The following is a 26,145-nucleotide window of genomic DNA, read 5'->3' as shown; positions in this document are numbered from 1 at the left end:
TTGGAGAGCCTTCCTAGCCCCAGGCACTCAGGTCTGCCCATTGGCTGCCAGTATGCCCTCCATAAACAGGGGTGTGCAGAGCATGTCCCCTCCCTAAAGATGACGTCTTCCCTTCAGCCTTGCTCCCGTCCCCGGCAGCACGCATACGCGCAGCGGCACACTCACAGAGCAATGCCACAGAGCTGGCTGGGTCAGGCAGCTTAGCTTTGACTTGCCCTGGAGGGGAGGAAAATTGTCACTGCTGTAGCCACAGGCTGGGCTTGGGCATAAATAGTCTGTCTCCTGTGTCTTGGAAACTAGTACAGACAGGATGGGTGGTCTGGCTTGGTCACAGCCACTTTGTAAAGGATCTTGTCTGGCTTGTGGTAGTATGGGTAAATCTGCTGAGCTGCTCCAGACTGAAGGTTTTTGTCAGGGGAATGAACATGTTCCGCACCGGAGTTTTTAATTTGAAGTGAAATGCTTTCCTGATCCATGCGTACCAGGCCTGGGACAGATCCACTGTGACCAAACCATCACTAGTGGTTTGTTCATCCTCACCACCTCTGCTGCTGGTCCAGCAGACGCGACAAGGTGAGAGCTGCCCCGTCCAGCTGCACGTGTCCCAGCACGAGGCACAGGCGCAGTGCTCGTGCCTGGGGGCACAGAGCGACGAGGGGCAGGATACGTCCGGAGGCGGCGAGCAGGCAAACTGGAATCCAGCGATGTGCTGGGACCATCTGTGGATGCTGTGAAACTATTTGCCTGCCTCCAAACTCTTCCTCGCAGACATATCAACATATAGGCAGTATGAAGGACTGTAGACTAGAACTCCTGCAAGAAATTCAGTCCAACAGCATAAACACATCCTCTCAGTACATATCGCCACTGTCAGTATTAAGAGAACTAAAGCCATATTTTGTTTTTCAGGAGTCAGGTGATAGATATGTCTAGTAAGGAATTCAGCCATAAAGCATCAGGACATTATCAACTAGATCTCATGAGAAAGCACCGTCATTCCAATATATGGGGTTTATGCCCTAAATATTGCAAGTTCTCTCTCTCTCTTGCATGAAGTTTTGTGAGCAGAATCTTTGCTGAAAGGAATCCCAACTGTTTTTCCATCAAAGACGCATGGTGCCAGCACATATGTTCCTGTCTGAATTGTGAAATGGAGAAAATGGAATGTGAGACAGCTGTGACGAGGTTAATAATAAATTAGCATTTTCCTATTGGAGTGTGAAGAGGGAGGTGAGAAGCATTGTTAATTCTCAATCTCCCTAAAAAGTCTTAAGAAAACTAGTCAGTTATCTTGCAACTTAACATTTTGCAATGCTGCTTAACATTCAGCTACAGTAAGTGAAAGCCAGCACTGGCTACTGTGCTGTACTTATTAAAGCTAACAGAGCATTACAGAAAAAGATTTATGGTTACTAGCAGGGAGGGAGGAAATGTTTCCAACAAAAGGGAAAAGAAAATAATCCACAGTGCAAATGTTACTTTTATTTAGTTTGCACGCAATATCTATTATTCACCTAGTGCCCCAAACTCAACATAGAAGTGTTTCTAAAGAAAAGGAATCCTTTCATTAAAGAAATGTACTTTCATGTAAACAAATGAATGACAAACAGTACAAAGAGTTTTGTTTTCCTGACCAATTGTCTCAAGACTGAAGGCACATCCATAGATTCAAAGACCTAAGAATATAAACTGCCCTAGGTTACAGGGAGCAACTTCACTCCAGTTGGTGAAGTTATTTAGTGTTCATATCTGTATGAAGGAGATCTTTCTTTTCTATTAAATCCCCATGCATTCAGGGATACTGCACTTTTTTGACTGTTGCATGATAGTCTGCTTAATCTCGGAATAAAGTACCAGGAAACATGGCCTTATTGATTATTTCTTTAGTGATATATTCTGAGTACAGGGCTTCATCAAAAAGGCATATACACATTTATGTACATAGCATCTTCTAAGTTCTCCAGGCTAACTGTGTATTGGGGTGTTAGATAAGGGAACCGATGACAGTAGGTATGGAGGGACAATTTGGGTGGTTTGTGAGCTGGAGGAAGCGAGCTGATAATGAGTCCAGCCGTTCCTTAGCTGGAATCTCTCCTGATTCTTCACCCTTCTGTACCAACAGAGGCCTTTGAATACCTCCCCTTTAAAAACAGTCAGGACCAGTATGACTTCCACACTGATGCAAAGCTAAATAAACTTTGGTAAGAGATAAGCATTCTTATGCCTCCACCCATTTATTTGCCACCAATTTCCCATTTGTTAGGGGTGATTTTCCCACATCATGTGTATTTGGACTTCACTCTGAAACCTGAACAGGCATGAAAGAAATCTGCTGTAGGAAGGCAGACTGTCTCCAGTGTTTATGCTTTTCGCATACTGTCAGGAAGAAAGGAACCTCTGAGAACTGTGGCAGTGAGCATTGGGGATAAGGCTGGAGAAGAAATCAGTTTTGTAATGGTCCAGAATAGGCTTGAAAAGATTCTTTTAGTAACCTTCCTACCAGGCTCAAAGCTTTATCTTGTTGCTTTTTGACCCAAGTGCTTAGCCAGTATTCAGAGCTGTGCCCAATTACTCCGCTGGTAGGGGAAATTGATTTTTACAATAAGGTCTTTCTTTAGCAAAATTCAGTTTATTTACAAAGAAATCTACACAGCGTCCTGCTTGTGTGGACAAACTAAGACCAAACAGCAGCAGGCAGTTCACTCCCTCACGTTTTCCAAGCTGTCCTTTCCCGTGAATTTCACCTCGGGAGCTGAGCCCGTTCCTTCCCCTGCAAAACCGGGTGATAACTCTGCCCTCCCCTCCTTGTGCCCTTTTGCCTTGGATCGACAGATGCACGCATCTGCTGTCAGTCCATCCGCTGGTCCTGGTGGCTTAGCCATGGCCTGGCCCTGCCGTCCTGCCTTCTGGCCTTTAGCTTCAGGTTCAGCTGCTCCTTCATTTCGCAGGAACAAAGGCCGCCCTGCCCGCCCACGGACGCTGGCCAGCTCGTGGTCTGCTCATGACAATCACTGGGTTCCTCCAGCACGCCAACACAAAGGGCTCCCTCCGAAAATTCCACAACTTCAATATTGGGAATATTAATTTCTTTTTATGCATGTTATGGCTATCACCTACAGAAAGTATAAGAAAGATATGGTACTGCCTGCTCCAGTTGGTGTGTTTGTTGAATTTCTTAGTATTAATTTATGTTCACACTACACAAGGTATCGCCTCAAAATGAAAAGGGAGACCCTTTGCACACGTGGATTAAGAAATGAAAATGAACACCAAGTTTGAGAAGAAATGTGTGTGTCTCAGTGTCAGAGCCACATTTTTGTTACGGACCACCACTGCTTACAGTTCTGAATTCCACAGGATACAACGAAAAATAGCAGTGGGGGCTATTTAATTTTATGCAGAAGGGTTGTAGATCCAGATTTTTTAAAAGCACAGTTGGATCACTTAAGAGAAAAGACTGCAAAGCTTAAAGCAAGCATGAATGTGAAGCTTCCTTAGGGAAGGAAAGAGACTTCCACTGATCAGAATATGGGAAAACTTCAACAGGAGAACTTGAGTAAATGTCTTACTTGGTAATAATATTGATGACCTATATTTATAGACATTTGGGTTTATAATCTATTACTATTTATAGAAGGAAGTTAAAGAATTTAAGTTAAAGAATTTAAGTTAAAATCCTAGCTGTGGTGTCATTTTGATACTATTTTACTTCCTAGACTGTTGCCATCACGTGTATTTATAACGAATAGAAATTTTTGTAATTGGAAGAGCTATCCGAAGAAAACCAGAGCTTTTATTTCACAACTAAAATATCAATATTTAGTAGTAGTCAATTGACAGAGTTATATCTGTCATAGTGTTGCCATTTGTTATTTTAATATAGTAACTAAGATTTCATCATTACTCGATGATCTCAAAGATCCTTTCCAACCATGAAGATTCACTGTAGCTGTCAGTATGAAAAATGCTGACTTTTAAAATATAAGGTACGAGTGGAGTGGAGGAGGCAACCTCACTAGCTCCTTTACGCTGAAAATTTTCATGATGTGAATTTCCCTAGATTTCCCACCCTTAAGGCTACTGTTGTTGTTTACATAATGCTGAACTTGGTTTTCCCTGCAGGGAGTGCATGACACACAAGCTGAATGTTTTCATAACTGTAACAACAAGATATGATGGTGTTTAATTTTCTTGCATTTGTAATGAGACTTCGTTGACTGTTTAGTCTTGAATGCTTTTAGAAAATGTTGCTTGCTATGCTGGAAAAAATCACACCTGTTTTCTTTGTACTCAGATCAATGAAGAACAGCATTTGAAGAAATGCTACATCAGATCTATTATCAGTACTCTTCAAATCTATAAAATATAAGATGACTGATCGGTTACTTTGGCACTCTGCAGAACTAGCAATATAGTCTCTAAATAAACTGAATATTTACTAGAAATAAATATTTTCAGAGTTTTTCATTTGGATACCTTTAGAGTACATTGCAATTAAGAAATTTTCCTTTTTTATTTCCATCATTTTGTATCACCTGATTGCTGAAATTCTATCTCCTGCATTCCACCAGTGAGCAGCTGCAGCAGCATTTTGGGCTGGGTTGTTTTTTAAGAATTATGACAGTAGATCAAATGGTAAATGGGTTATCTAACAGATGTTTTACATTTTTCAATTTACCAGTCTTTGATGATGTCTTGTTTCAAACAGTATTTTTCTGATTCAGACACTGTGTGATCCCTTTGTATTTCTGCAACAGTTAACTTGACTTTTTTAATTTGCCAGTAATTACTCTTAAAGGACCGTTTGCTGAGCAAGCTAAATAAATGTAGGTACTCATTCCACCTGTGGTAAAACTCAGAGGTTCTGTAGTATAATCAGTACAAGCTACTCTTCTGAATTAAAAATGTACAAAGAGGAAGATTCTTACAAGTTAAGCTACTTTGGAGAGGATGAAATATAGGTCAGATAACCCCCCAGATGAAAGACTGGCAGCGTAATGCTATGAAAGTGAAATGTGATTGTAAATTCCCTTCTCCTTGCAGCTGCTCATTGCTAGCACTGCTCAGACCGTGGGATAAGCACACGTACAGTCAAGCTGGTGAGGAGAGGTACGGGGATGGGCTCAGACCTTTCTGCTGGCAGCCTCCGTACATTGGCATCGTTATAGAACTCCTTACAGTGGCTGAATCCATGCGGCAGCCACATGGCATATGTGCCTGATTCCAGATATACTTAACATCCTGCATCCACATGCACTGCAGTTTGTTTTGGTGAGGAAACACCGGAGCTACCTGGCGGGATCTTTCCATTTCTCCTGCAGAAAAGCGCACACATCCCCCCCCGCCCCCGGCACACATTCCCTTCTGCCCCAGGGGAGCAGCTGAGCGACCGCGTGTGACAGACAGTAGTCATCTTCCTAATCCCCTGCAAGATACTCAGAGACCACAGCAATAAACACAGTGTAAAAATGTATGTTGAACAAAATAGAATTAAGTATTGTCTGCTCCCACGGGAGTTCATGGGTATTTTGTTCTTGACTGCAAATTTGTGTAGAATTCCTCCCATGCTATTTCAAGCTAATTGGAAAATTGTCTTAAAAACTTCTATCAGATTTTGAATTTATTTATTTGTTTGTTTGTTTGTTTGTTTATTTGTTTTCTACCGAAGGCTTTCTTCATCTTTAACTAGGCAGGTCTGGATTTTACTGTTTATCATTGTACTGTCTCACTGGAGAGGGATCTCAAACTTATGTTCCTGTTGACTCTCTCCATGACTCCTAAAGTAAGTCCTATAAGATTTTACAGCTGTATCTAATAGCTATCTGATCAAATTCTGAACTAAAATTAATAAGGTGTCATATGCCTTTGCATCTGCATCCTTTGACTTCTTGTTATTAGTCCTCACTGGTGTAGGTACATATAGATTTTCTTATTTATTATCTTGATAAAGTTTATTATAGTTCCAGATATGTTTAGCAAATTGTAATTACTAGTATTTCTTTATATATAACAAAAAAATTAATCAGTCCATCTTTTCATTTCAAATTCCTTAGATATGATTCTGGCTCTCCCTTAGCTTACAAAATATAATTACAAATCATTCAGTAATTTTATTAGTGAATACCCTGAAGACTATGGGATGCATATCTTCTAGACTGGCTCATCTTTATATATTCTGTTCCTTCATGTATTCCCTTACCTGCCAGATCACCAGATACAGTGACATAATCTTCATTACTTAATTATAATTATTAGTCAAGGGGTTTCTACCCCAGACATATAGCTTCCGAGCAGTCTGTTGAACAGATTAGCAACAGGTTTAAAAAATAAACCATTTGACACTGGGAATATTATCTGCTAGTCACCCAAGAAGAACAGTAGGAGAATAAATACCCGTTTATTATTTGGAGAACACTATGTAATGAACAAGCACAAAGACAGAATGAAGGCTGCTATGTGCATCCATTGCTAACATTTATTCCCTTTTGAATGCACTGCAGTTTAAGGTACTTTTTCCCTTAACATATAAATTATGCATGTGTGTATATGTATATCAAAAATGTTTGCATGTTCCTTATGGGGCTGGAGGGTTTCTTGGAGGAAGGAAAATAAAGGGGGGGTGGGGAGAGCTTGAAATTCCAAGGAAAACTAATTTGCAAGCAATTTGCACTAGCAGCTATAAATTTCACTCAAGAGATTTCCAGGTGTTTAGGACACATCTATACATGGGGCGCATTTCCCAAGAAATGAAACTTAATGGCAGCAATAAAATGAATCAGAGGCCTTATCTTAATGCAGGATATTTGCATCCCTACTCTCTGTGAATCTTCATGGATGCGCCTTTCGCTTTTGCACTGTCCTCGTCTTTTTGAAAAGAAAGCAGATGAAGAGGCTTTCTACTAATGAGTTACACTAAGAGCCTGCTGAATTTCCAGACGTACATTTCATGAACGTACTCGTCGTTTACAGAGGCAGTTCTTTAATTCAGTTTACTATAGACATTATAGCAGTCTTGAAATCGGAATCCTTGCGCTATGGGCACTGTGCGTTCATGCAATGAGACATCCACCATCAACGGAAATGGTGGGCAAAGGAGCATTACCTCATTCTTTACCCTGGGAACTGAGACTCAGAAAGGCTTTGGTTTTTCTCAAGGTCACTGATGATAACTGTTGCAGAGTCAAAAGGTTATCTCTTGATTTAGTGCCAGTTTGTGCCAGTTCCTGTGGAAGTCCTGTCAGCACCACTCCAATCTTGTATTATTCTTGACCTTCCTTTTTTCTTTTCTGGCAAAGCCTAAATGTCACAAATTGTCGCAGAGCTAACTAGATTTTACAGCTAGGCTGGACTGTCCTATGCAGAATTGTCTGTACTGAATGAAAGTGAGACTTTAGTCTGGGTCTGTTTAATGGGTAGTTCAAGAAGGCAGCAAACTGCAATATATGTGACACGTTCCACTTCTCCGTGCTCCTGGTTGGAAGAGCGAGAAATTAGTAACTAATGAGCAGAGCTTTAGAGTCCACAGAAAAGTTGCAGCAATATGTGGAGCTTTCAGTAACCTTTCCTTTGTCAAGGACATTTTAATCCTTAGAGCAACAAGCGCCATGTCTGTACCCAGCCTGGCCAGGAGAAGCCAGCACGTCCGCTGCAAACAGCCACCAAGCTGGAGGTTGTCTTGATAGGTTTCTTGATATCCCAGATTGTTGGAATGAAGTTTTATAGTTCTGCCCCTATTTTCAGCATGTTTTATCTCCTCCTACAGGAAGAAATTGCCAGACCAAGACGGGGATTTGTTCCTGCACTTTATGTCCACATTCAGGCTAGGAAGTTGAAGTCTTCCAAGGAAGCAACCAAGTGAGTTTTATCTTCTCCTCGGTGTCTACAGCAGCTTCTCTAGAAAGCTTTATCTGTTTAGAGGATTTAGAGATTAACAGCATAGCCAGAGTGTATACTGTCTCTGGACACACAGATTAAGTGTGAGGAAATATTGGCTTCCCCTCAATTTCTATCCTTCCAGCTCTAGATCTGTGACGAATAAGGAGGGGGAGGAGGGCAGGCAGGGGATTGAAATGAGAGACGGGTGCTGCAGTGTCAGCTAGCTGGGTTTCTGTGACACAGCCCGGTCATCAGGGACAGGATTGCAGATAGTGATGGAGGGTTTATTACTGACAGAGCCTTTGTCTTTACCCTTTTGCCCTGGACAGTCATGAATAAACAAGTAAAATTTGAACACTGTGAAAAATAACAAAATGCCTTTCTGAATTTTAAGAGCCTCACGTGCTAGTTCGGAAGAAAACGATCCCAGCTGCCAGCATTTCCAGGAGTCCCAGATATCTCCTGCAATGCAATTATGCAGGCTCAGTAGAAAACTATTCTGCACATTTGGAGCTAAAGGACAATATAATAAATGACTGCAGTGAACTACATTGCTATTGCATCAGATTGCATCTGAATCCACTACTAGTGGGTTTTCTGGTGCTGGAAATCTGCCCTTCAGGATCTCATTGTCCTCCTGTTTGTTTGCTTATGTCCTCCTTGATACTGCAATACCAGTGCGAGTCCAAGGTAGATTAGAAGCAGCTGTTTTGTAGCAAACAAACAAAAGCCTTTGTCTATTAGCTGTTATCACTTTTTTCCAGTGGGAAAAAAAAAGCCAGCTGTCTGTTTGCAGACAAGCAAAACTTCATCAAATGGTTGAACTTTTTACAAACGGAAAACGTGGAGCTTGATCCAAGAGTGATTTCAGGAAAACCAGATATTAGTGGAGTTTCATTTACTTTGAGGAACAATGCTAATTCCTGCAGTACAGCCTGTAGCTCTAAAATCTCTAAATATTGCTGATGTTATTATCACTGAAAATATTTCAGTGTAATTGTGCTACTGTTCATTTGGAGTGTGTCAAAGACTTCTACAAGCCTGACAGGAATATATTGAAAACATCGTTTCAATAAATAAGCAGCACAATGTAGTACGACTAAAGCTTGAAAGGGAAAAATGAAGTGCAAAACTGTCTGGCACAGTGGAAAACACAAATGTAAACCAACTGAGTCTTGTCCTAAAGGCATTTTTTAGTATATTGAAACACTTCTCCAAATGATCATGCTAATTGTACCCCATGATCTCTGTGGCTACAGAGGAACAGGGAATATGAAGGGGTCTCTTCTGCCGTGGATCTCCCACTCTCACTCACGGTAGATGCATTGAAAGATGCAAATGGGATTTAGACACTCAGGCTTTAATTTACTCCTGTAGCTGTAATGACTAGATGTAAAATGTACTGTTGGTATGCTCTCTGAAGAATAGGTGACAGAATGTGAATGTCATAATCTTAATCTTCCTTTCACATTTTCTTGTATTTTAATTAAAAGATGAAGAAACGCTAAAAAAAAGAAAAGTAGGACATCTTTCTTCACTACAAGATATCACTCTACCACAAGGTCCAATTAAAATATCGAATTGTTAAACTCAAGACATTTTATTTGAATTTATATTGCTGAACATGGTTCTTTAACATACTAATGTGCATCTTTAGGAATACGCACTTATTCTGTCTTCCTGTGTTCAATATAGGTTTGATTTTACAAATAAAGGTAGGTTTGTATATTAGATTACAAATAAAGGTAGTTTTGTCAGAGTAGACTAGAATGGTCTATAAAATACATTTGTAAATGGACACAAACTAAAAAAAAATAAATTAACTGCTTTGAGTTCTAATTTACATGTGTATTTTGCACTCACTTCACAACTAAAATGTTCGTGTTCGTCTGCGGGACTTGCAGACCCTTGCAAATCCCTGGCACTCTTAGCATATTACCACATGGGTTTTGACTTAGCTTGAATGGGTGAGCATATGGTGGTATTGCCAAGTTTTATGAGTCAAGTCATATGCGAAGTCTTATTGAGAGTCTTACGATTTTTTAATAACCATGGGATTTGGGGCAAGGGAAGGCAAGACCTAGAATGACTCCTAGACTATTTGGAATAGATACTATTACGATTAAGGTACCTAGAGAAGAGTGGAGGGTGTAACTATGTAAATGAATACAATACATATATATATAGATACACGTGTGTGTGTTTTCTATCATTTTGGACTTTTGACAGAATAACTGTCATGCTTGGAAGTTTACGCAGAAAAGTGTAGTACTCCTTGGAACGCTTTTGCTCAAGCCAGTAGCTGCCAGTTACTGTGTCTGTATTTCGCAGCGTGAGAGAAGCTCTTAGAAGCCCTCTCCTCTAACCTTGGCTAACCTTATGTTAAGGTCTTCCTACGGTTAATTAGATGATCTGACCCACAGTTGTCATGACCCTTCACCTAAGAGATACCATTGCTTTTGGATTTAAGACAGGAGATCCTCTTGCTAAATCCGGTTGAGTCACGCATTAAGAGCCAAATTATGACTTTGGAGGATAGTTTCCACTGGATGGGACAATGGAAAGGAAGAGTAACACTGAAGTAATGTAATCCCTCTCTAAACATCTAGCTGCTGTAGGGGCTCCTCCCTTTGAAGCTAGCAGCTCTCCCACAGGGTGCTCATGCCCACCTCGACAAGTTTACACCCCATGGTTTTCTTCAAATTGCACCTCGCATCTACGAAATGGCATTAGGTATGGCTAAGCCTAACAAAATCTGTGAAGAATTTTAAAACAGCAACATCTCAACTGCTGTTGTGTAAGAAAGCCAAAGCACTTCAGTCTTGGTCCTGGAGAATTGTAGAAATCAGTTTTAGCACATATCAGGGAAGGACACTGGCTTTAGTTCCTGAAAGTGCTTAAGGGCTGCAGAGCTCTCCTGGCTGAGATCCTGCCCTCCAACTCAAAGTCCTCCCCTTGGAGGTTATGGGTGCACATGACAAACAGATGACCTGGAACCGTGGCTAAAGATTAGCAGCACTCAACAAGATAAAAAAAAATCTGTTTGGGCAAAATACATCACGTTGGTTGCGTTTACTTCCAGCCTTGTCAACATGCCGAACATGATTACCGCTATAAAACTAGAGTTCATTCTGCTTCTTTGAACTTTGGGCTATACTTCAGAAGTAGTTCACCACTTCAGATTTCATGCTGTTTCTGCCTTAATGACCAGTGGGGACATGATGTGCATGTGCAGGCCAGATGAAGGAAGTTCTAATTTAACCTAATTAAAAATCAAGAATATTACCAGTGTCAGTATGGAGCTTGAAAAGATAATTGCTTCAAAAATTGCGTGTAAGAAAAAATAAATTGAATTCAGAAAATGAAAAATTCCACAAAAGAACCTGTAAGCTTTTTAATAGCTCCTTCCACACTAGCTAATTAGCCTCTTAGGTTTTGAAAACTGCTCATGAAATGTTCTGTTAGTGTTGAAGAGATTTTTTGGTTTTCTCTGCAATCGTGAAGTCTTTTGTTTCGGCTTTTTCTTTCCTTTGGCATAGGGGTTTTTTTCCATTTTTTCCCCCCTTGGTCTTTGAGTTTGTAAAATGGTATTAATAGTTCAGTTCTTCATTCTGTCCATGAATCAGCTGAACAGTTGTGCTCTTTCTGTCCTTGGATAATTATTCAAAATTATTTGAAAGTTTTATACAAATATCTTCGCCTATCAATTAATTGTTTTGACTAGACCTTAAACTCAGGCTTTCCTTGTGGGTTTATTATAATGTTTTATACAGTATTGTGTTTACATGTGTAAAAAGCATATACGTTTTAAAAAGAGATTGTAGCGACAGAATTTTCTTCCAGGTATCAGCTAGCAGATCCTGAGAAGCTAAATCCAAAGGTAAGAGAATGGCTGCTAAGAGCAGACTTAAGTCTCTCGTGGCTGGAGTGAACGACTAGATTTTCTTCTGAGATGTGATGTGACTACAGACTCAGACTCTGTCCTGTCTTCTGATGCTAGTCAACCACATTAGATAACCACTGATGCTCCTCTAGTGCTGTAAATCCTGTAGTAAAACGATGCTAATACAGTGGTTCTTAAGCCAATCCTGGGGCTGTTACTAAGGGTGCAGGCAGAGGAATTGAAGGCATCACCATCTTGTTGATCTTTGCCTGCCATCTAGGTCCACACTGCCACAGTAAGAGTTAAGCTGCTTTAGTTAAAAGTAAGGAAAGAACAAAAGCAGTTTTAACACCAGTGGTATTACCATGTTGTAGGTACTCACCTAAGCATTATGTTACACAGTGTAATTGCAGGCTGAATTAGGTCACGCTTTGTCACATGGCTTATTCCAAATTGAAGTTCCTTCTGTTTGATTGTCCTTGCAGCAGCAGCAATGTACTTTAATAAATGAACAAGCTTGGGCAACATTTCCAGAAATGTCTAAAACTACAAAATTAGTCAATAGCAATTCACGCAGCATACGACAGAAGTGCTATTATTGTCGGGGAAACTACAGAGCCTGTGACTGCAACTCATGATTTAATCTGAACAGTCAGTTGAACATAAAACAGTTGTAATAATATTTAAAGCATAATATCCCATACATGTAAGAGAGACGGTCCAGATTCAGATGACTAATAAGAAAAAATAACTACATTAGGGACATTAATTATTTTTAACTGAGGTAACAAATTTTGTAGGCAGTTCTTAAAACTTGCTTGTACACAAATCCCTTTCTCCTGCGGGGGATCCAGTTACTCTGTTTAGATTCTAGGCAAAGAGCTTACAAACTGTCTACAACTCTACAGTCCCCAGGTGATAAAACATGGAAAAAGAGCACTGACTTATTCCAAGTGCGCTGCAGTGGTTTAAAGAAACCAATGTGAATCCCAGAAGCAGTTACTGGACCATGCTCCTTAAACTAATAAGCTGTACAAAATTAGTTTCGGTGCAAGCTACAAGGATGCAACGGCACCGTCACTGGCTCCAGACATACTTCATTTGCAGTTAACCGAGCTATATTTGGCCTGTTTTCCACTGCACAACGTACAGCATGTCCTATGTTTGTACAGTCCTTAGCATAATGGGACCCTACTCTTGATTGGCCTCGAGACTGCGCAGTGATACTAATAATAAATACCAGGGAAATAAATGATCACTTAAACACATTTGATGTATTTCCTTCAGCATGCAACAGCAATACTAATACGTACACCAGCACAACACAAGCAGATTCGGACGTATGTTATATATATTTTAACACAATGGCCTTGATCCAGGCATTTCTGGCACCATCTTCTAGCGTCTTTCATCATTTTGTAGTGAAGCTATGTAGGGTACTCTAGATTTGAGGTAGCTGTGCTCTAGTATTAAAAATAATGTAGACTAAAAATCTAGGTTATTAGCACTCTTTAGACAACTGCTGTGCAAACAACTGTTTGCTAAAAAAAAAATTAAAAAGTCACTGAATAGATGGAATGAATAATTTTTGTCCCAGTCTTCATATGCTGTGCTGCAAAACAAATGCAAGTCTGGGAGAGAAATCCACTTCCTCTGCAGCCTACTTTTTCATACTTTAAGTTTATAAATAATTGTTTTGGAAAAATTAATGTCACAAAATAAGAATATTTAGTATTCCATTGATGTCCTTTTCATGATAAAGTACTTGAGTTCTTCTGCAAAAAACAGGTGAAGAGAAATTCAGATGTGCTAGAGGTCTCACCAAAAATTAAACACTGGTACTGAATATACCAACATTTCTTATGATGTCACCTGAAGGAAGGATATGGGACAGAAAGTAATGAGATTGGTAAAGGAAAACTAATGTTACTTCATTTAGCTGAGATATAGTCAACATCTTAAATTGTCCCCATTCTTACTATGTATTAAAATGGTGCTGAGAGGTGCCAATCAGGACTTGGCATTAGAGACATACTGTAAGATCATCTCCTACCATTTTACAGACGGTCAGAGCAGGAACAGAGAGAAAGGAATGAACTGGGGAGAACTTTTACAACGGGTCATAAAACTGCTGTTAAATCTGTGGGTGGCATTTGCTAACAGCAGAGTCTGAAGGGACAAAAGTAAGGGGGAACCGATGAGGAAGGGGTATGAAGAGAAAAAGAGGAGATGGTGAGAAGGAAGAGCGCATGGCAGGCAGTGAAGTGAAGCTGAAGTGACTGTAAACCAACCAAACATTAAAAAGAAAACAATGTCGAAAGTAAAACTACAGGGGGAAAAAATCATATGCTGATATCGTCAGTAGGTATCTGATAATTCTTGCTGGAGCTGCTTCAGTAGGTTCACGTGCCAACCTTGAGGTTCAGACAGAAGAATGACTGCCTGTTACAACAGTCTTGGTTTGGTTCAAGGTGAATCATGTGTGCACTTTCAGGATGTTTTATCTTCGCCTGCCTTCAAATAAAAAAGAAAGATGGTGTCAACTTCTGTGCCAGCTTGAAATGATTCCTGTTGATAAACTTTTATTATTCATCCTCAGATAAGAATAATAACAAAAAACCAACCAAAAACAAAACCAAAAAAACGCAGTCATTATTAGAATTTCATGTATATAAAGTTATGTCTGTGATTTACTATGTACTTTTCAGGCATAGGAGGCACTATATTCTTCTCCCCAAACATCAAAGAGATTAAGAGAGACAGCTCTCGGCAGAAGCCAACAAGAAGGAGCAGCAAAAAAAAAGGAGTAAGACTTTTTACTCAGATAACTTTGCTAGGAAAGAAGTCTTTTGAAATACTTTAGAGTTCATAGATTTGTTGAACTTCCTAAGGGTGCAACATGGGAAATTGTTGCTTGACATTCTGAGTGCCTTATCTGGTCTACTAACACATTCTCTTCCCTGGACTTACACGATCCATCTCATCTCATATGCAGACAAACTGCTCCTGCAGAGGTTTTTTCTCTAGGTCATTACTTCAGTATCTCACCTTTTGCTTGCCAAGCTCTTTTGGTATTGAGGCAGGACTCTTCCACGTGTCATCCTTTGCTCTGCAACTTTGAGAACAATGTTGAAATTAAGCACGATGCCAGGGGTTGATGCTTTGCTCTCTGCTGCCATGAATGATCAACCTGGGTATACAGTAAAGGGTAGCCGCTTGTTTGCGCAAGTGATTGAAAGCAGTTTTGACAACAGAGATATCTGGGTTGTTTGGAATAGCATTTAATCTGAAAAGATAATTACTGTTGTCTTCTTTGTTATGCAACTAAAATATATGGAAAGAGAATCATATCACATCTCAATAGCATACAACTGGGTGGTAGAAACTGGGTTGAACTAAACAGACAAAAATAACTTCGGGAGGAGTGGAGGAAGGCTATGGATCATGTGCTGATTTGTTTAATGTTGACCCATCTCTATGGCAGAGAGCTCCACATGTTCCAGTAAGGACTTGCACCCAGCATGTACAGCTGTAATTACTGTGGGAGGGTTCGAAGCCCCTATGCGTTCACAGGCTCTGTGTGATGTCTGTTCATAAAAGCTGTAATGTCTCTCTCTGTGGCTGCAGACCAGATTTCCCGAGCATCCTCCCAGTGCCCCATTGCTAATAGTTAAAAACAAAAAGAGGAATGGGATACACTGGGTGGAAAACAGGACATCTGAGGTTTCACTGGAGAAGTTGGTTAGACTGGCAAGTAGAAAGAAACCAAAAGGGTTGTTGGCTAAGGTGCTGTGAACGCTTTATTATCTGTATAAACCTATGAATAAAGGTTGTGTTTTCTTCTCCCTTGAAGTGTTAATTTTGTGTGCATACTCATGGCTTCTGAGAGGTGAACAGTCACATTCCTCATAGGTTCAAACTGTGACTGGACAAATGTACTGAAGACTAATCCACTGAGGATTATTAAACTCAATGATACCATCTCTAGTACAGGGTGTTCCTGAGCCACAACTTCTGAGAGAGCTGGAGAGCATTCACGCTTGTCTGATTTACCTTCCTTCTTTGGTGACTATTATTAATGCTGCATCTTTATCCAGATGTTCACCCTTAAATAAACCTCTCCTCCCTCCCAAAAAAGACATCCCCCCCAACATACTCCTCTTCCTTCCCAAATAGATGGGGGAAGATTTGGAAGTAAATGTGGGAGAAATCAGGGAACAACAAATGAAAGGAAATGGCCTCCGGTTGCACTAGGGGAAGTTTAGATTGGATATTAGGTAAAATTTCTGACAGCACTGGAACAGGCTGCCCAGGGAAGTGGTTGAGTCACCATCCCTGGAGGTATTTGAAAGATGCGTAGATGTGGCACTTAGGGACATGGTTTAGTGGTGGCCTTGGCCGTGTTAGGTTTACAGCTGGACTTGATGATCTTAAGGTCTTTTCCAACCTAAATGATCCTACAATTTTATTAAATGAGAGGAATAAGGAGAAACAGCAAAGAGCTGTTTCTCCCCATAGCAATCACCATTCGCAGGGCAAGAACTCGGCTCTGACCCAACCCATCTATTCTCATGGTGTAGCTATGAAGCCCTACCAATGTAAGTTCATTTTTGTTTCCTTCAGGAATGGCAATATTTTGTTTTTCCAAGTAGATCAGTTGGTCTAGTAGAACAGAGGCAATAAACACTTCTCCCAGTCTGCAAGAGGCACTGCAAAATTCAAGCTAAATATAGAAGTTGTGCTATGAATCCCACTTGCTTTTGACACTCGGTCAAACAATTGAGTGCGACAGATAACTGCGCAACGGGAAAATGGTGTCATTCCCGGGTGAAAGCTGGACGATCCTAACCGAGTTGGCGGCGTCAGGAGTTTCCGTGGGGTCCGTCACTGGGACGCGGTGCCCCGATAGCAGTTATGCGTTTTGCTCCCACAGCAGTTTTCGGGCCTCACCGGTGAAACGCAGATTCGGAGGGCAGACACGGGGGCCGCCAGCTGACGGGGTGTCGCTGGGCTTTACAGAGCGGCTGCGGTTTCACAGGCGGAGCGTCCCCCGGGGCGCAGAACCGGGACACCCCAACACCCGTGCGGTTATTTCGCCTCTCAGCCGGGAATCCAGCCTGCTCCGCCGCCGTAGCGACGGGAACATTCACCCTCCCACCCCCGTTTCAGCCCTTCTCTTCGGAGGCCGATCAGCGGCACGGCCCGGGGGGAGTCAGGCCGGCGGCAGGGCCCAGCCCCGGGGGACGCGGCCTCGGCTGAGGGGGGGACGGCGGCGGCGGCGGCTGCCGGGACGGGGCGGGCGGAGCGCTGCCAAGGGCGGGCCGAAACCTGGCGACGGAGGAGGAGGAGGAGGAGGAGGAGGAAGGAGGCGGCGGCGGGGCGGCGCCGCGCCGGAGCGTGGCGGCCCGGGCCCTCCCCCGCCGTCTGGGGGCCGCTGCTCCGCCCCGCTCGCCCGCCCGGCCCGCGGCTGCCGGCAGCGACTCCATGCGCTCGGGCCGCCAGTGCGCAGCCGCGGCGGAGCCCAGCCGGGGAGGAGGAAGCGGCGCGGAGCGAGGGGAAGGAGGCCGAGGCCGGCGGAGGTGGCCCATGGCTCCGCGGAGGAGCGGGCGGATGAGGCGCGGGTGTGCGGGCCGCTAGCGCTCCCCGAGGCCGCAGCTCCGGTGGGCGAGGGGGCGAGGCGCGGCCGGCCGGCCCCTCTTGCGGCGGCTCCCGGCTCCGTGTCGGGGGCGCGGCGGTGGCAAGTCCGGCTCCTCGTCGCCTCCCTTCGGGCTGGTGTTATGGCCCCTTGGGGGAGCGCAGAAGGCTCCCCGGCTTGGAGGTCAGCGCAGCTCCTGCTCCTCGTCGTCTCCTGCTGCGGTAGGTACTGGTGTGGGGGGGGTGACGCCACCCCTCCGCCTGCCTCTGCCCGGCCGGGAGGCGGCCGCCCGCCGCGGGGGAGGGGGAACAAAGCGGCCTTTCTCCCGGCCGGCCGCCGGCGGCGGGGTCCCTCGGCCCGCCCCGGGCCCTGGCGCCTCCCGGGACCGCCGCCGCGTTCCCCACCCGCGGCGGCCCTGCGGGCGTCCCCCGCCCCCAGCCCCGTCCTCCCCTCCGAGCTCGGCTGCGCCCGCACTCGTTCCGGGCTTTTTTTTTTCCCCTCTCTGTGGGGGTGGGCGGAAATCTCCTCAGGGAAGTCCTTAAAACTGCGGCTGGCATTTGGCCCGGCCACCCTCGGCTCTCGCTCCGGCAGATGTGCGTTGCCGGGAACTCCGGAGTTGGCGTGGGGCCGCGCAAACAAACCGGTCCCAAATTCTCTGAGTCACGAATAATCGCTGTCTGTGGATCACTGGGATGCCTGGGACATGTCCCGCGTCCGGCCGGGCTGCAGGGGCCGGGAGGAGCCCCTGGGAGCGCCGAGGGGCTGCGGGGACGTGGGGGGGGGGTACGGGGGGGCTGGCGCTGTGCGACGAGTTGGTGACACATCAGCACAGGCCTTGAAGCCCTTCCAGGGACCTTTGCTTCTTCTCAGCCTGCTTTCAGTTCGTGCCCGAGTGGCATTTCACTTGTGGTTATGAACCCATCTTTAAACAGAACTGCTAATGAAGAATACCTGTGTAAATGCGCTGGGGAATGTGCTTATGTCGGCTTTTACGGTATGCAAGTGGCCCGGTAATACGCGGTAATAGATCAAAACGCAGATACTTGACGATGAGAGTTGTCACATGTTTTCTCAGGGAGTTGTGTTTGTTTTAGGAACTCGAGCGTAGGTTGTGTCCGTGGGGCCCCGACGCCGGGCGCAGCCTTTGGCACGGCGCTGGGCATGTGCCTTGCTGCGAGGGGGACAGCAGCGGGGGCCCTGGCTTAGCAGTTCCTCAAGTAGGTGCTTTGATTGAGCATATGGAATTGCAATCTCTTTTGCTGTTTAGGAAAACAAGCTTGAGTCTGGAACATCAAGATACTTCAGGCTTGTCGGTGCCGCGATCAGTGCAAGCTCTTAAGTGTAGATGTACCACGTAAATTTGTAAGAACATTTGCCCTTTCGCATTTATGTGAGTAGAAGTAAGGTAGGCTTCTTCAAACAGAGCTATAGTTATGCCAGTGCCTGTAACAGAGTAGTTACACTGCTATAAGTTAATTTTTCACGGAGCCTACTTGCATGAGCTAAGCAAGGTACTGACCAATCTTTTAAATGCACACCAAGTCAAGGAAAAGCGTTTTAATATCTATATTAAAAATTTGATATGTCAGAAGCTGAAGTGAAAAGCACAACTGGAAAGGAGTTGCCTTATTTATGGTAGAGCAGGAACTGGTAAATCTCAAGTCTGGATATATTAAGCTGTCCTTAATGTTTGTATACTTAATGTACTTGAGAAATTTAACTTCTGTACGAAGATTTTTAACAAACTCTGTATTTGTTTATTATGCTCGTGACAGAATTGAAATAAAAAGTAAAAATTATAATTGTTGTGATATACTTCATCACCCTGACTTCAGTAGATAGATTTGGACTGTGATGCTCTAGCTTAGGCAGTACAGTCAGCATTTCCGCTATAAAAATTTAAACCACAAGCATAATAATTAGTGAGAGAAAAAACAACCAAATAAAATTCTTGCTGAGTAACATTTTTTATAGACGTTTAATCGAGGCTTTCTAAAGTTCAACCATGAATGAAGGCTCCGTAAGTTTCTTTTTGCCTTGCTGAGAAACACATCACCATCCGTTATCGCCACTGCCTGGAAAGAGAAGCTGCTTCCGATTTCGATCAGTGTGCTGCCTTATCCTCATGAGGGATTAGTTTCTCTTAACAATTTTTATTACAGATGTCTGAAGATCTGACTAGTTTCACTGCTCAAAGGAGAAGAACTTTCTCCTCCCCAGGCTAGAGCATCCAAAATGAAAGTGAGCATTTGCTGTGTAGTGTAGCCCTTTCTTAAGCCATCATTTGGTTTCTCCTGTTTGTTTCTTTTGGGAGAAGGGAGTGGGAACTGTTCCGTATTAAAGCATTTTGCCTTCCTATGCAACTACTTCTAGCTCTTCCAAATTAAACTAATACCGACATGAATTTGATCCAGGCACTGCTGACAGCAGAGTTTTGGACGGTGATGTTGATTCTGAGCAGAGCCTTGTAGATACCATTTTGTTACTGCGTGTTAAGGCCTTGAATGCGGTAGGCGGTGCTCAAGGTAAACGCACGCTTGGAAAAGCAGTAGTGCATCGCTTTGCTCGCTTTCCATTATGCAGTTGCAGAGCTATAATATCTAGAATTTTCCACTAATTAAAGTACTAAATTCACCAAGGTTGATATGTGGGCATTGAGCTCTCCAGAGAATGTTTCTCTGTTTCCCTGTGGTTAGTGAATTTTTCAAACCTTCCTGCTGATGATGACTATAATTATAAAAATTTGAGAAGGAGGAATACTGATGAGCGAAATGTTGGAATAGCATAGAGTAACGAGAATTTTAACTTGGTGGGGTGTTGGGCAATGGTATTTGTTTTTAATATGTTTGGCCTTCCTGTTGGCTTGAGAGTTTTATATCCAAGGAATAATTAATTGTATGTGTCTCTGTGTAATCCTGGCATGGTTGTTACTGGGACAAATATGAAGACATTTCTGCATATCTCAAAGTACCTGACTATTATCTAAGTTCAAAACAGAACCATATGTGGTGCAAGGCAGTTTCTTTAGGGGAAAGAAGTAGTTTGAGTAATTGGTCCTGTTCTTGTGGGCAGTATTTTTCAAGCCAAAGCTTGATGATTGATCAACTGGATGTCAAATGAATCTTACTTGTTTTCTTATTAAAACACAAACTTAGATTAGAGGACTGAATTCCTAATGTTACCATTTTGTTTTATTTTTATTTAACCCTTGGCTGGATGATGGTTTGTATCTTACTGGTGCTGTGATGCAGCATTTTCAGGACCAATTTGGGAGGGATTGGTGTTCCAGAGCAGAGGTTGAGTTATGAAAAGTCTCTGCGGTGTTGCAGAGCAAAGGCTAGGACATGCTTTCCTTTGGGACGGAGTCCAGAAGCATGGGTACTTGGCTTCTTCAGAGTTCTGGAAAGTTGAATTTTTTTACAGTCTTAACTATACTTGTCGCCCCAATATATTGTTTTGAATTTCTGTCCCACTGAACAGAAGACTACAGGGAACTTTTATAGTGTTCTGTACGGTCGGTAGTAGTCAATGCAGTAGTAAAGTAGGTAAACTTCCCTGCTTCTGGCTTCACCAGATGTAATGAGTGTCAAAGAAAAATATTTACAGTAGTAGGACAGGAAGACTAAAGCAGTTTGAAGGTAGAAGTTGGAGCAGATAGAGATCAGTCTTAATTCTCCTTGTCTCCAGGGTGGGTTTGACTTCAGTGAGTACTTCTTGAAGAACCAATGACTGAGAAACATTAGCAGAGGTCAGAAAATTATTATTCCCAAAAATTGTAGGTGAAACAATGTTGTATGTTACTACTGCTATTGACATTATTCTGGCCCATTGAAGAAAGATATATTACATTTCTTATATAAGCTTTAAAACACTTAGTTTTGGGTTAGAACCATTCCAGATTTCTGTGGTACAAATGTTGCTTGAGATTACAATGAGACTATACGTATAATTCATTTTCATTTGGGTTTAAGATAAGGCAGGTAAAAAGTCATAAAAGTTCACTGCTCAGGACCCAAATTTTACTTGCGTGTCAGTTTGTTAATGATGGTATGAGGAAGAATGAATAGTTCTTCTGGTTCGTTCACCTTGTTTGAAAGAATAGCCTGAATCATGTAAGCAAATAAAGTCTGCCAGCCAGTGAGTTTATTTAATTTTCTAAAGAAATTGAACTATAAAGCCAGAACAGACTGTCCTAAAGGAATGTCTTGGCTTAATAAATTATTGTACCTTAAACTCTTGAACGTCATTCTTTAGTGATACTTTTGTTATATACTGAACAGATATATTTTGCAAAACTGTAAATTGTATTATTGGCAAAAGTGTTGCATTTAATTTATTAGAATGGTTTTGTAGTCCTTGAAGTGAAAATGTCCTAATTTTAATGCCATAGAAATTTATATTGTCCAAGAAGTTGATGTTATGTCAAGTTGTGCGAGTACATACATATTCAGCTGGCTGTTCAGAGCCACAGTTAGGTCTGTAGTCAAATGTCTATGAGGTCACATGGACAATACTTAAAGCAGTGTTCATTTGAGGGGAGAAGAAAAAAACCACATCCTAGACAACCTCATAGCAAAAAGAGTTTGAAAATTTAATCTAAGGTAGTTGGTGTGATTGTTACTATGCACTAAATGAGAACATCATCAGCCAGAAGAAGAGCAGAGAGGTACTTGGAACCAGAATCAGGACAGAAGCCACCTGACTCCATTTCTGTCATCAGAGCAAAGCATATAATTAGCATGGCTTTTTTGGCTGTTTCTGTCATTGCTAGGAAAGGAAGAGCTCTGCTGGGTTAGTGTTGGAAGGGCCCTACAGGTGAATCAGTTTGACTCCTTTGCTTTAGTCACTCCTATTTTAGTGTCAACTAGATGTAAATTGTGTGGGTATTATTTTCAACTAAGCCCTAAATATATTGTTTACATTTGTCCTGGCTAAAAGTTGCAATTATGATCAGTCTTGCGGTTTGTTAACAGTCTCAAATTTTTTACACCTAGTATCTTTTGTATGTTAGGTACATCCCTCTACACATCGTTTATCTGTTATGATATGCCTCAGTTCCCAAGCTATAGACATTATTTTCATACTTGTTAAGTATAATACACTAATTTCCTTACAGTTTTTTAAAAATTCATGAGTACTGTTTGTACTGTATAAATAGTGTGGTTTTGCTTTCCTAGATGTCTCTGCATTTTCCAGTTTTAGCGTTCCATTTATATTTTCCCAGATATTTAATGATGATGTTAAATACTGGAACGGCTGAGATATCTAGCTAGGCATTAATTCAAAGAGTGTAATTTGTCAACAACCTGGGATTTTTTTTTTGCTTGTATGCATTTTAGAATTACTAGCTGTAACATTTTGCAGTACCATTATTACTGAGGTGTCAGTTGGTTGGCAAGATTAGTACACATGGTTGTAAGAAAACACTGGGTACCAATTGCATTGGATACTGTGGAAGCTGGTTGTAGATCTGAGTTCCTGTGTTTACCTCTCAGTAGAAATAAATGCTCCAAGTGGTTTATAGCTGGCTTTTGGGGGTACTGTGGGACATGACCCAGCAACATGCACTTGCAGCACAGAAAGCCAGCCGCATCCTGGGCTGCATCAAAATAAGCGTGGCTAGCAGGTTAAGGGAGGTGGTTCTGCCCCTCTACTCCATGCTGGTGAGACCCCACCTGGAGTACTGCGTCCAGCTCTGGTACCCTCAGCACAGGACTCAGACATGGACCTGTTCGAGAGAGTCCAGAGGAGGAACACAAAAATGATAGGGGTCCGGAGCACCTCTCCTATGAGGACAGGCTGAGAGAGTTGGGGTTGTTCAGCCTGGAGAAGAGAAGGCTCTGAGAGACCTTATAGCAGCCTTCCAGTACCTGAAGGCGGCCTACAGGAAAGATGGGGAAGGGACTCTTGATCAGGGCCTGTTGCAATAGCACAAGGGGTAATGGCTTTAAACTAGAAGAGGGAAGATTTAGACTAGATATAAGGAAGAAATTTTTTTACAATGGGGTAATGAAATAGTGTAACAGGTTGCCCAGAGAGGTGGTAGATGCCCCATCCCTGGGAACATTCAAGGCCAGGTTGGACAGGGCTCTGAGCAACCTGATCTAGTTGAAGGTGTCCCTGCTCAGTGCGGGGGGGTTGGACTAGGTGACCTTTAAAGGTCCCTTCCAACCCAAACTATTCAATGATTCTACCTATGATATGATAACACACTCTGAAGAATTGTGTTGTTCAGACTACATTTTTTTGTTTTCTACTCTTGATTTTTTGTTGCAATTGTTACTTTAATAATGCTTTATTACATAAATGTTTACAGTTGCATTGAAATATGTAGTATGGATTCTTGTGAGTATCTAGGTTTAAACTACTAAATTTAGCATAATTGACAGATCAGTGCAAATACTTTCAAAAGCACTATTCGAAATTGTAGTTCTGACTTGTTTCTCTGAACAGATACTTTAAATTTGGATATATTATAACTTTTGCTACATTGTTAAGATGTTGATATCTTTTTAGCAAAGCAAGCATGTTTAGTAGCTGTCTGCTAGTTGTTTCCACCCCCCCCCACCCCCACCCCCCCCCAGGCTATTCTGTTTGACACTCTGAATTTTAGGTTATGGGAGAATTCCTGTGTAATTTCTCATCTGTTTTGCAAGGAACAACTTTCTGAAACTAGTCAGAAAAAAAAAAAAGTTTAGAATTCCACACACCCCTGACTTATTGGTTACTGGATCAAAAGTAAGTTAGCAAGCAAGAATAAGAGCCCCCAGAAATTTAGGAAAGTTAACAAGTAGACCATATTTTGAAGGTGGGGGGGCGGGTGGAAGTCACACAAACCCAAAAACATTTGGTTTAGTAGCTTGAGTTATCATGAGATGATCTCTCTTTTCATTTAAGCATCTTGTGACTTGTTAGTACTTTCCCAAATACCTTTAGCTGGTTGTGTAATTTTTTGATGTGCAAGAGAGCTGAGCTTGCTCGGTCTTAGTGAACTATGAATTTTCCACAAAGCAATGAAAGTGAACTAGTTCTGTTTCTCAGTAAGTGGAAAGTACGCCTGAACTGTGTATTAGGCTGTGAACTGCATGTTTTCACCCATGTGATTGTGTGTCTTTAATTCATGACTACCTTTCCCTTAAACTCTGAGACGTTTCCTCTGCTAAGTGGAAGCCCCTGGGACTGACTCTGGGTAATCAGAGCAGACTTTTTAAGTCAGTTGCAGCCAGAAAACAGTAGAGTGATCCTCTAACAAGCAGCGTGAGCACACTTTGGCATGTGGTGGAAGCTTATAATGAAGTTGCTTGTATTTAAGAGTTAGGAGAGGCTGCTGTAACTTGGTTTTATTACTCAGCTTTGTCTGAACCTATGGGGAGGCATAGATAGGTCCCTCTGAAAGTACGGATTGTGAAAGCAGTTCTTACATGGGGGGTGAAAAAAAAAGGAATTTTTTCCCTCTAATTTATACAGTGTTACTAGTAATAAGTTTGTTCTAGTCAATGTCTCTTAAAAATGCCGCGATCTTACTCATTTAAGGAACTGCTCCTTTAGAAAGAACTTTTGAGTAACTGAAGGTGAGCAGTTTAGAACAGAAAATGGAGGTCTTGTTGCTGTGTCTTGTAGAGGAAAGGCATCCGCTTCCATTTATGTGCTCTGGCTTCTAGATTTTTAGTTGTATGTGAATTCTCATAAGACTTTTTGGTTACCGCCTTTTTTCCCCGCACTTTACAAAGTGTATTTGTACAATGAATTAGTATATCCTGATAGGGTGTTTTCCTTCTATGAAATTGTATTTTGAGTATCTCAAGTAATAGAAAGTAAAAGCTTCATTTAGGGATATTGTAGTAACTGGGACTGAGCCAGATAATGAATAGGTCACATGCAGTAAACAAGTCCATATATATAAGTGTTCCTCTTATCGCATGGTTTTAAGAGCAGGCTTTAACCCTCCTCTCCTTTTTTCTTGCACATAGAGCTCAACAGAGTAATTTCCAAAGATAGAATGATACTAGAGTCCTAATTAATGTGCTGTTTTATTCATAATATTGTTGTATTTACTCCAGTCTGCTCTTTGTACTGCTAAGCAATTCTATTTTTCCATTTGCTCTCTTCTAAAGAAGTGCTCAGAGAGAGCACACAGGGATTTAACTCAAAATGCGTGTCTAAACCCTATGGAAATACTTGTAACTGGACTTGAGAGAGTTCATATTTCATTTTTTCCACAGTTGATACTTTTTTAAAAGTATGGAGATGGAACATTTCTCCTCTCTGTGATGTAAACATCAGTTTAAATATTCTGAAAGAGACGCCTATTGGTGAGTCAGGAAGATGAATAATAAAATCATCAGTCACATCTCTCTTGATCACAGACACCTGCAACTGGAAGTACTGAGTGGGATGGACCTTCCATTGTTCATGTTTCCTATCTAAAGGTACTGAAAGAGCAACCAGTTCCATGGCTAAAGTTCAGTTAGTGTCTGTGGTTAGAGATATTGATGAAGACTGGAGAGCTGGGATGGCAAGGGAGGGAAAGATTGGGATGTCTCGGGAAGGCACGTTTGCAGCTAAAGGTGGCAGAACTGTTCTTCAGTGTGAAAGAGGAAGGCAGGCTGTCTGGGAGAGCAGCTACTGTTTGAGGCTGTGCAAGTGGAAGGGAGGAAGGGAACCAGCCCCCTTTTATTTTAAGGGGTGTTATGGTGGCTGAGTGAGCATCTAATTAGTCTAAGAGGTTACTCTTATGAGTTATCAGCAAGCA

The 26,145-nt window shown here is 42.2% G+C and overlaps 1 protein-coding gene across 2 annotated transcripts in view; it reads left to right on the top strand.

The window, feature by feature from the left end:
- The first annotated feature begins 17,106 nt into the window (after nucleotides 1–17,106).
- LRP12 (LDL receptor related protein 12) overlaps nucleotides 17,107–26,145 on the top strand; it is a 52,830-nt gene continuing 43,791 nt past the window's right edge. Inside the window, exon 1 of one of the 2 annotated variants that reach the window (XM_074577642.1) lies at nucleotides 17,107–17,614. In XM_074577642.1, coding sequence (XP_074433743.1) covers nucleotides 17,536–17,614 — 79 coding nt within the window. In that variant the 5' untranslated portion in view covers nucleotides 17,107–17,535. The remainder of the gene's footprint in view (nucleotides 17,615–26,145) is intronic. The other variant, XM_074577641.1, reaches the window with a different exon arrangement.

Source organism: Larus michahellis, chromosome 2 (genome assembly GCF_964199755.1).
Source record: "Larus michahellis chromosome 2, bLarMic1.1, whole genome shotgun sequence".
Lineage (NCBI taxonomy): Eukaryota > Metazoa > Chordata > Aves > Charadriiformes > Laridae > Larus > Larus michahellis.
The sequence above is the reverse complement of the archived record's forward strand: the minus strand, read 5'-3'. Positions and strand labels throughout refer to the sequence as shown.